Below are 11,633 nucleotides of genomic sequence, written 5' to 3'. Positions count from 1 at the left end.
CAACATATGGGACCTTCAAGTTCACGGACGCAAACAATCCATATCCCATAAAAATATTGCAATACTTCAAAATCAAACAGATTAATACTGCAATAACATCATCCTCCAAATATTTTTAGAATTTAAAACCAATAAACCAAAAAGTAACACAAGAAGATGAAAACAAAAATAGCTATGTGTAGTCACAATCTTCGCTATTCAAAGCACTAGTTATTCTTCCAACTAAACCAAAAAGAAGACATACTAGGCAACAATCCCTTTGAGAAATTCTTTATCATTCCCGAACTCCTTGTTATCGACATCCATTGGGACATAAGGTTCACGGAGATAAGTGTCAATACCCACGAACTGTCTTGGATGAAGACGTCGAATTAGGGTCCTATGAATTTCCAAAGATTTAGACACGAAAGTCTTTATTTCACAAATCTCCCTTCTTATTTCCTTTAACTCATCAAGAACATTGGAAAACTTCTGAGAGTTAGAAGGAACAACCATGGGTTTTCTTGCATTCCTTCTTTTTCTTTTCAGGGACTTAGAAACATGAGATTTTTTTTTCCTTGATTGATGGCTTAACAATCATGTTGACATCCTTTCCATATGATGACATGGTGCTTTGAGAACAGTTATGAACAACTGGATTTGTGTGATGGAATCACTTAACTCAACAAGCAGTCTTGTAAAGGATGTTGAAAGGAAAAAGGAATGTATGGTTCGAAACCTATTGACAGGTTCGCATATGCCCAACTCTAAAACCCTATAAAGAGTACAATTGTCGATAATAACCCTTTCTTTTATTTGATAGACAAAAAACAACAAATATAAGAAAAGAAGGAAAAACTTTTCTGAAGCCTGGATCAGCACTCAATCTTGTCTCTTTTCGATCAGGCACATGAGACAAGATTTTCCTAACAACACGATCAATTTGTGTTGCGATGAACAACGATTTGTCCATCTTTTTCCTCATGGGAGGAATCCTCTGATCTCTGTCTATCAAACTGATTTGACCATATTTTCTTTTCAAATGGTCTTATTCTATCCCTGGAAACCAACTTCTTAGACGAAGATAAGATCCTACATACCTCGGCGGTATTCTGAGCAAGTTTCAAATTCCTTGCTAATCGATCTGCTCTTCGTTGAAGTTTGCTTGCGCGCCTTATTTGGTGCTTTTATTTGTAACACCTTGATAGTTCATGTACCTTCATCGAACAAAACGAGCACGTCAATCTTGGATAGTAATTAGGCATCTGAGATGTGCAAGCAGCTAGACATACAGTTGATCCTGAACCATCACTGATAGGGTTTCCAGTTACCGGATTCAGCGAATCTTACAGCTTGATTGGGTTTACTTCTTCTCCGAGCCCATTGAGGTTGATATATGTATTGCTACAAGTATCAAAATTGATGTTTTCACAAAGAAGCCCTACACTTGATTTTCTATCTTCATCAGAATCATAGGTTTCAGACATTTCATCAAGTGTTACAGCTAGACCTTTGTTCCCAGTGTATTTTCTACGATTTGGGAATTCGTTGGCAAAATGGCCAAAACCTTTACACTTAAAGCACTGAGGCATGTCCTCGTCATCAGCCTCGTCAGCATCCCTGTTTTTAGGAGGTACGCGACCGTGAGGTTTGTCTGATGACTTAGGTTTGTCTCTTGAAAACCGTTTACTTCTCTTCATCAGAAGATCCCTAAACTGTCTTGTGATCAAGGAGACTGATTTGTCAAGATCTTCATCCGAAAAATCATCCCCAGACTGATCATCCTCAGAGACATGAACAATTTTACCTTTAACAAGTAATTTAGTGTTCTTCTGTGCTTTAAAGGCAACATCCTTACCGACTTTGGATGTATGCTTATGGTCAAAGATCTTTAGCTTTCTAACCAAGGTGTTTCTGGAAAGATTATCGAGGTTATTCCCCTCAACGATGGCATGCTTCTTAGACTCGTATCTAGATGGCAACGATCTGAGAAATAAGACTTATGCACATATGTGTTACCACACAATGCTTATATCCATCATTGGTTATATTGACCTAAAATCTCATTCTAACCATTGAAACATTCTTAGAGGACGTTGTATAGTTGCTACACTATTTCTCATCAACGCGATTTTCAAAGTGATTGAAACATTATGACTTTCGTCATTAGGTGAAGATGAATCCGATCAAAGCGAAACGCTTTACCAACACATGATTTCGAGATATAGATAGGCGAGATATACTCGTCTCGAAATATCAAATGTGTATGATCCAGTCTATATAACATACGGATTTTATCTCATAAGAAGTAGGAGATAGAAGAGATGCATAATAAAACTCCACCCACTTGGAAATGCTTAGGCATTTTATCTGAGCTTCCCTAATCAAAATGGTCATGTCCACTAAATTAAAGGCATTGGTGAAATCAACTAATATCATGGTCATATTGTCTTGTCCCCCTTTCATCTCAAGTAAACCTATTTGCCGAGTGTGGAATGACTTCTCCTCCACAGAGGATGCCCGCTCCAAATTGATGATTACCTAAGTTGGAGGCCATTTCCTTCCCACCTCCTCCAAAACGTGCCAACTGCAATTGACCTCAATACCCCACCAGGCTTGAGCAAAGAAGTTAAAGGGGCATTAGACACAAACTCCCCAGAACAGCTGGGCACTTGCCTTCCAACCATAAATTATCCACACTGGCTATAGACGCCATAAATCATCTGCAACTGTGGCAGCTGCACTACTAAGAGCATCTGTCAAGTGCTGAGCTCTCAGACCGTCCCTGCCACAAGAAGTCCCTCTGGAAAGGCTATTTATCGTACCCAAATCATCTTTAGCGTCCACATAATCGTACCCAAGCCACGCTGATGGATTATGAAGGGTGAGTGTGTCAGGTGTAGAGAGGACGACACCATTAGAAGAGAGAACACGTAAACATACTAAATAGTTGGATGAATATGTTTCACATGGCTATGGTTAGGGCGTTTTAGGCTTCTATAGTTTGGGGGAGCTTAGTGAGGATATTGTGTGTGTTTTTAAGCGTTTGAAGAATTGTCTAGTTAGTAATGATGCTAGTAGTGGTCTAGGCAGTTTTATTTTTCATAGATTGAGTGTTGCTATTCAAAAAGGTGTGGGCTAGCTTGTTGCTAGGTTACCAACCAAAACTCCGTGCGAATCCTAATAACTTTAAATCATTAAATGTCCAGTTTACATTTTTTAATTTAATTGTTATTATTTAGTTTTTTAATTAAAAAAACATTACTTAAAAGAATTTTTTTTTATAAAAAACAGGTTGGCAGCCTTGCAACAAGTTGTGCTTCAACCGTTTTTTTATTTTTGTTTTTCATATTAAAAGTTCAATTTTTCTTTTTAATATTTTTCTGATTTCTTTCATTTCTAAAATTTTCTATTTATTTTTATTATCTTATTTTATTTTTAATTATTATTTAGAAAACTTTCCCTTTTTATTATTTGTGTTTACATATTTTAATTTAATTTTATATATATTGTAATTTTTTTATTTTCATGCCAAACACTGAACTACATGGAGTTCTAATCCATTATATATTACTACTATACGTCATTGGCAATGTCTTACATTGCTTATGCCAGGGTGTCAAATGGAGCCTTAGCATTGTGACAATGGTAAATAAGGTTTCAAAAACAAGGTGTTTCATAACTTTCAACTAGGAAGTGGTAAACTAGGATGAAAACCCTATGGATTTTACCAATGCCAAAAAGACAAAACAAAATCATCTTATGTTGAACAAGAAATACCAAAAAAAACCATAAAAGTAAAACAAAAAATGGGTCATTTGTCCAAATATTTTTAAAACATGGTTCAAATGGACGAGTAAAAATTAGTGTGGGTGAAATGGACACTAAAAAAATAACAAGACTTAAACTTAAAAAATAGCAAGGATGAAACTGGATGCATCCTGATGTAAATTAAAAAAAAAAAAAAATATTTGAAAATGGGTAGGATGAAACTGTTTACATCCTTCTATTTTTACATTTTTGTCCATTTAAACAGTATCAAAATCTAAATATCCTTTTCACCCAGGAATTGTTGATTTTGGTCTTTTAAACCAATTTTGTGAAAGTAAAAGCCAATCCGAGTACCTAGTACAGTACCGGCAATTGTACTCTACTGATGTGTAAATGCTGTCCTGAACAGTGCAAGGGAAAATATCCACGAAAAGTCGAAACCATCAACTTGGGCAAAAAGAAACACATCTTACTCATGGCCAGTCCTTGTGTAGGCAGGCCTTCATTGTTGGGTTTTATGTTATAAATTTTTTCCTGTCTTGTCTATTCACACAAGTTATGTAGTGTTATGGACTGGAACTTGATAGTCGATCGGTGATCTATCTATATTTCAAGAAAATAGTAAAAATCAAATCTATGTCTAGGAAACCCACTAATCTGTTAAGTGAAGTCTAAGAAACTAGAATTTCTTAACAACGCAACAGAAGTTACAGAAGACTATAAAGAAGAAGGCAGAATTAACTGTAAGTGAAGGTGTTTCAGTGCAGTTTCCTTGACTGAAAAGCCAAATCTTATCCCATTTTAATGCAGCCAACAGAGAAGGAGCAAAAAGAGAGCAGGTGGGGCTGGGGCAAATTAGAACCCTAGCCCTGATGAACTTTGACAATCATGGAGTTCGAAAAAGATCAGTACTACGGTTAGGTGTATATACAAGTGGTGGGACTTATTTCCAGTTCTCTTGACAAAGAAATTACGAGCTGGAGTAGTCATATCTCATCAAAAATTAAAATGAAATGTAACATCACTATCTATCTTCTTTAAAATTCAAGAGAAGGAAAAGAAAATTTAATTGATGTTGAATGAACAGAAGAAATATATCAACAGATATAATTCACAAAAGCGGGAAAAGTTTCGGTTGTAGGACTAAAAAGAACAGAAAATATCTTGGATCAAAATATCTACAATCTTAGTCATCGTTAAGTTTATCATGAACATGTTATCTTTGTTATGCAGAGGAAATCGACTAATCATAAGATTAGGTTTAGCTTTTGATAAGTAAGATATTTTGCATTGTTTGCCGTATGCTCGTCATTAGCTTCAGGGGAATCATGTTTAACATTAAGTTGGATATCAACTTTTAGGGAACCAAGTTTTGGGGAGCAACTCCACAAATACAGCTGCTTATGTATCCAAGTGCTCCTAGTCTAATTTAATAGACAAATCAGAACCGTACACAGAGTAAACTTCTGCAATCTGTATTACCCATAATTGATTGACAGAAGATATCAAGACTGACAAGATTTTGATACGACAGTTTCTGGTATCGTTCTTTAAAATGTTTACGTACTAGGCTCACCGGTATCGTTCTTTAAAATATCTACGTACATACTAGGCTCACAGGGTCCAACTATTTTTGTTCACCCATTATAGAATTGCTCCAGATCACTCATAAAATAACATCACTTGTAGAATTGCTCCAGATCACTCATAAGATAACATCACTGCAATAGGTTTTCAACCACTGACTAGAGAGTTTAGTAAAGAAATAATTGTCCTCTCCTCTGTAAGGTACATAATCAGACTTTATGCAGGCCAAACCAAATGTCTGAATTATTCAATAACATTCACTGGTCACAATTTTTTTCAGCTTAAGAATTCTTTCCGCATTGAATTTTTTTTCTATGGTTCACATGAATATTAACTTGACATAAATAAACTAAAGCAAGAAATCAACTAAAACTTAACCAAAGCACATTAAGAACACATCCACAGTCTGCATGCACCTAACCTCCTACATGTCGGAGATTAGGGTTTCAAAGATTTTACATTTTTCATCAGATGAACAACCTTGCATGATCGGTCAGTTATCATGATCCTGGCAGCAGCTCAACACTTCAGCTTCAAATTCGCTTCTGATGGAAAAACTTTTCCTCGATGGTTAAAGACCATGAAGTCCACGTTAGCCGGTAAAGATACTATCCTGCTTTATCAAAAACCACAAATCATTCAATGAGGTAGGTACCCAAAATGCCTTCAACTACCAGCCAGGTAAAAAAGGCCAACAGCAACAAGCAGTTTTTTTTTCTCTTTTTCCTGCTGTCAAATTTCAATTTCAATTCATAAAGAATCTATAACATACAATATATAGACAGAGAAACTAATACCTAGAAATGCAATAACATAAAAGGTATCTCAGCTGACTTCCAAGCCTATTCTAAAAATAAATAAATAAATAAATAGACAAAATTTGACTTCGAACCATGTAATTTTTGTTCTCCTAAACCCATAAGATGAACATGCAAATTTAATTAATTGGAATTTTGATTTCGAAGATGTTTCTCGAGTGTTTTCTTCTAGCACTTAATAATTATATTAAAGTGTGTGAGTAAGGAAATCCTGTTTCCTATGCTTGATGAATACAGTCCCTTCGGGGACATCCAATAAAAGTCTTGATGTATATAATATACTTGTGGTAATATCCCAGTAACCATATAAAATAAAATGTCACTTAAGTAAACTGAAATCCTAAAGTATAGGCCTGAAGCTCTAGTGGTCAAATATATTCATGGCCCCTGTAACTTGTCTACTTTTACAGCTTAAACACAGACGCCCTTCCAGACACCAAAAACTCCTTTTCCACACTGCCAATTAACTTCAAGAGAGCGTACACTCAAACAGGATCAACTCAATAGGAAACTGTATTCAGGCTTTATAGCACCCAGGACAGATATTAGTAGGGGCTGAGCTGAATTACTACAAACATATGGGTTTTAGGTAGCTACCATGACAAAGATAACTATCATATCTGGAGCTTGGTTAAAGAAGGCTAAGGTGAAACAAAAGAGTCAAGGAAAGACATCAGGGTTCTTCTCCTAAACTAAAGAAAATACTTCTACTTTCATTGATGGCCGACAAAGCCCTTGAAACTATTAAACATAGAACAAAAAATCTTTTTGGGACAATTCATATTTGAACGACAAGGCTCACCAAGAAAGTTACCACGAGATGCACTTGCCTATTATGGTTTAATCACGACAATAGTACAATAAAAGAGTATCGCAATTCCATAGTGACAAAAGGCACTTGATTGGCCGGTTTCAGACTCCCAGAATGTACAAAAAATAGATAATTAGATACCATATGGATGATATTACTTCCTCAGATGGCCGACAAAGCCCTTGAAAAAATCTTTTTCTTCACCCAAACTATTAAACTTCCTCAGATGCCATACGACAAGGTTCACCAAGAAAGTTACCACGAAATGCACTTGTCTACCATGGTTTAACCACGAAATATAGTATAGTACAGTAATAGAGTATAGCAATTCCATACCGACAGAAGGCTCTTGATTAGCCAGTTTCAAACTCCCGGAATGTACAAAAAATAGACAACTAGATGCCATATGGATGTTATTACTTCCTCAGATCACAAATTTCAGCTTTCTCAGGTTGTTAGTCTCTTACAAGCATTATGTTTTAGCCACGACATAAAGTACAATAATAGAGTATGGCAATTCAATACCGACAAAAGGCTCTATACTGGCCAGTTTCAGACTCCCAGAATATACAAAAAATAGATTAGATGCCATATGGACGTTATTACTTCCTCAAATCACAAATTTCAATTTTCTCAAGTTGTCAGTCTCGTATAAGCGTCATGCTTTCTAAACGTAACTTTAAAGTTCTAAAATTGTCAATATTACGATTGAGTTGCATTAGTCTGTACAGTTGATAAATTCAAATTAGTGATACCAATCATCACAATGGTCTCTGTAGACTAATGGTCAAGGAACAAGCGCTCAGATTACATGGTTTTACTAACTCGAAATCTAAATCAACCGATCACATAGAATATACTATAGCAAAGCTCAACATCAACCGATCACATAGAATATACTATAGCAAAGCTCAACATCATAACAAATTTGGTTATTTACTAAGTAAACACAAAAATTAAAATTTCAAATTAAAGAGAAAAACTAGACCTGTTTTCATCTGAATCTGGATGTATTGACAGGAACTTCCCTGGAACACATAATCCAGCATACATACACAATACCAATCCAATAAGCAGCTCAGCTACAACCTGAAAATTCAAAGAAAAATTAACTACACAAGTTCATACAATTGAATCGAAAGTATTAAAAAAAAAAAACTAAAGAAAATCCATAAATTACATTCAACGGAGGTCCTGAAAATTCTTCTTCAAGGATCTTCAACAAGCCTCTATCTGCAATTCAAATAAAGCTGGAAATCTCAGTACAAATCACAATTCAATTCAAGCAAATCCCAAGTTCTCGCAAACAAATTGAAACCCTAATTTCATGATGGGATGAAGAAAAGTAATTACACTGAATAGTTGAATAAGCAGCGTGAGAAAGAATTAAGATCCCAATAGCACCAACGGTGAACCCTAAACCCATCTCTCTCTCAGTGATAATCTACTTCTTCAAAAGAAAAAACCTGAGAGAATGAAAGAATTGTGATGAACAGATCTCTCCTTTTCTCCGGGCTTTTACCGCCTGAATATTTTACGATGTTTAAGATCTGGTGTTTTGCGCTTCACGTTTACCTTCAAGGCTTCGGTATAGTGTACTACTTACTGTGACACAACCTAGTGGCCACCGAGACCAAGTGCCTTTTCCCCATTTAAGGCAATTAATCTTACACTCTGTGTACACTTATTAAGTTTTCTCTTTTGTAGAGTCCATGAACTGCACCTGACCAGTGGCAGTGGCGTACTGTATCCATAATCCTGTACGATTTTGTTAAGTTTTATGGAAATCTGAATGCTTTTACTTGAGATAAACTTTTAGGTCAGAATTCAACTTGGTAGCTTGTAATTTTTGGTGAAAAGAAAATCATTATCCCAAAGATCTTTGAATAGATAGATTCAAAGCCAGAGTTGTGAAAACAATGTCAATACAAGAGTGCCAACAACAACAACGCCTCCCTAAGTTAGGCTACAAAGCCTCCCCGAGTTATGCTTATCGTGTGGAGTATCTGTGCACGGCGATGCACTGCCATTAGGCTGTGTGCATCACATTAATCTAACTGTTAGTTTCATTCAAATTGGAAACAATTATTTTCATTTTCCTTGGGATTTATATTTGACATTTATAGGGAAGATAACATAAAACTTCAAGTGGCAGTTTCTACCACATCTGTTGTGCTGTTCATATTATAAATCAAGTCGGCTTATCTGGTTGTTACTTGTTAGGATGCTACATATATTGCTGAAAACAATCCATAAAGTTTAAGATTGCATCACTGTAAGCACAGAGAAAGACAAGGAGAGATGCCATTAGTCACATAATCGGCCTCCGGGGCAGCCGTTTAGCAATCTCCTGCAACACAAAAAAAATCAACAATTAAAATGGAGTCTACAACCACGAGAAATGGAAGCCATAGAGAGGACCAAATTCGAGTAGGTGCAAATAAAGCTTATAGGAGGAATGGCATTGGAGGCAGCAAGTGCAAGAAACTAAACTCTAAGACCCACTTTTCATTAATTCCACAGAATTTCGTTAACTTCAGCCTTCAGATATCCACTTTTGAAAAGTGAAAACGTATAAGGTGCACACACACACACACACATAAATATATACTTCACAAGCAGCCCATATACCACACTATGAAAATATTTCCGACTACATGCAGAATATCAAGAAAATAAAGTAACTGTAGGTTTACCTCGAATAGTTCATGAATATTATCTGATGTTTTTGCAGATGTTTCAATGAAGAACATGCCATTTTTCTCTGCGTAGTCTATGGCATCCTTCATAAGCAGAACGCGTAATGTTATCAGTTGTTTTGCTACAGAACACTCGCTACATATTATCTGAAGGTAGCTTGAATTGATGAATTTGATATCGAGATCAAACAAAAGCATACTTAGTTGAATGGATACTTCCCGATTCTCATGAAGATCGGCTTTGTTACCCACCAAAACCATGATAATATTGGGGCTTCCGTGCTTCTGTAGCTCCTGTGGGAAGTGAAATTTGTTGTTAGCTATCTGTTTCCAACTGGAAGCATCTCTGAATGGCTTGCAAGCCTGTGAGGAGCCTCTAATATATGTTATATTACTCAGTAATTCCACCATTGTGCCAGTAAGATCAAAACTTATGAGTTATTGTGGGTTAAGGCAATAGACGAACTTTCACATATGTCTGAGGCCCCCATCATTTGCAATCACATTTTAAGTTGAAAAATATACTTACCTTAACCCAAAAACGTGCTTTACTAAATGACTCTGGGTTGGTTATATCATACACAATAACCGCAACAGCTGCTCCTCGATAGTAAAGTGGAGCCAATGCTGCATACCTAATAAGATGATGGTCAGCATGAACACAATCAAAAGACCATTGCACAGGACTACTGTTAACCTACCAAAAATCTACTGAAAATGTTAGTTATTTTCAAAGTTCAAGGAGTCTTTCAACTTCTGGATTTTGATTTTTGCGATGCACTATTTTCCAATTTTTTCAAGTCACGGTTAAAATTATATAGAGGTAGTTAAGTAGTTAAAAAATGATAATGTTTTTCATTTTGAGTAGTTAATTTAAAACCACTGTCATTGCTAAAGCTTTAAGTCAGACACGTACCTCTCCTGGCCAGCAGTGTCCCATATTTCAAACTTGACAGTAGTAGCATCTTGCAAAACCATAGTCTGAGACAGAAACGAAGCTCCAACAGTCACCTGAAACCCGGTATAGATTATGCGTAAGTAACTGCAAATATTGGCATGTAAAGATCTCCTCATCGTACACACAAATAAACAACCCTTTCGATATCAAGTACTCAGTAATTTGAACAGAATGAACTGGATTTCTTACCTTAGATGTTGTGTCAAACTGTCCACGAACAAAACGAAGAACAATACAACTTTTTCCAACACCAGAATCCCCTAATAACACTAGCTACATGCCGTAATTCAGTATTTCCCAATAGAGTTAGTGTATAAATGGTGATTATGCAGTAGAGAGTGAACACGAAATCCGAGATTCCATAAGTATGAAAATATCGTTCAGGACAAAAGAAAGATGTAGAGTAGTACATACCTTCACCCGAAAGCCTCTGGTCAAGTCGCTCAGTCCAGCATTATCCCCTCCTAAATGCTCCGGTGTGCTACCTGCAATCAAAATATTACATTTCCACATCTTTGCAAAACAATCAAAATGAACAGAATATACGATTGAAAAAAACATGAAACACACTGAATACAAACAATGACTCCCAGCATTTGTCATGATATGGAGATTCAACTAAGATATCCCATTTGATTTGATCCAGGTCGAACACACCAGTCATGTAATATCAACGGAAAATAAACCAAAACCTACATTTAATTCAACATGATAAAACCCTAACTCCTGAAAGAAAGAAAAAAAGTATTCAAAGCAAGAAAAACTGAAACATAAAATTCAAGAAAAAACAAGTGGAATTTTGGTTACACCTGCTGGAAGGGAGGAGGAGCAACCACCCATGGCATGGGGAGGATAATGAGATGTATTCCTGCTTCGATCCAGTGCCCTAATTTGATTGAATACCAAAAATTCTTATAATTCTCTACCGGAATCTGAAGTTGAAGTTTATTATTTCACAGGTGTCTCCTGTCAGCTCTTGTGTGTACAAAACGATGGCAGTTAAATATGGA

The 11,633-nt window shown here is 36.1% G+C and overlaps 2 protein-coding genes across 2 annotated transcripts; both read right to left on the bottom strand.

Moving 5' to 3' along the window:
* Window positions 1–5,552: 5,552 nt before the first annotated feature.
* Window positions 5,553–8,594, bottom strand: LOC113307891 (membrane magnesium transporter-like). Its single transcript, XM_026556361.1, has 4 exons — window positions 8,320–8,594; window positions 8,147–8,199; window positions 7,955–8,055; window positions 5,553–5,950 (listed from the first exon to the last, which is right to left on the bottom strand). Exons 1-4 carry the CDS (start codon window positions 8,390–8,392, stop codon window positions 5,857–5,859), a joined length of 321 nt encoding a protein of 106 aa, XP_026412146.1. The 5' UTR covers window positions 8,393–8,594; the 3' UTR covers window positions 5,553–5,856.
* Window positions 8,595–9,098: 504 nt separating this feature from the next.
* On the bottom strand, window positions 9,099–11,596 carry LOC113307788 (ras-related protein RABF1-like). The gene is made up of 7 exons (XM_026556243.1): window positions 11,433–11,596; window positions 11,038–11,108; window positions 10,813–10,896; window positions 10,582–10,676; window positions 10,195–10,300; window positions 9,663–9,959; window positions 9,099–9,316 (listed from the first exon to the last, which is right to left on the bottom strand). Exons 1-7 carry the CDS (start codon window positions 11,461–11,463, stop codon window positions 9,278–9,280), a joined length of 723 nt encoding a protein of 240 aa, XP_026412028.1. The 5' UTR covers window positions 11,464–11,596; the 3' UTR covers window positions 9,099–9,277.
* Between the last annotated feature and the right edge of the window lie 37 nt (window positions 11,597–11,633).

The sequence above is a fragment of the Papaver somniferum genome, chromosome 9, assembly GCF_003573695.1.
Source record: "Papaver somniferum cultivar HN1 chromosome 9, ASM357369v1, whole genome shotgun sequence".
NCBI lineage: Eukaryota > Viridiplantae > Streptophyta > Magnoliopsida > Ranunculales > Papaveraceae > Papaver > Papaver somniferum.
This window is presented reverse-complemented; position numbering and strand designations above follow the sequence as displayed.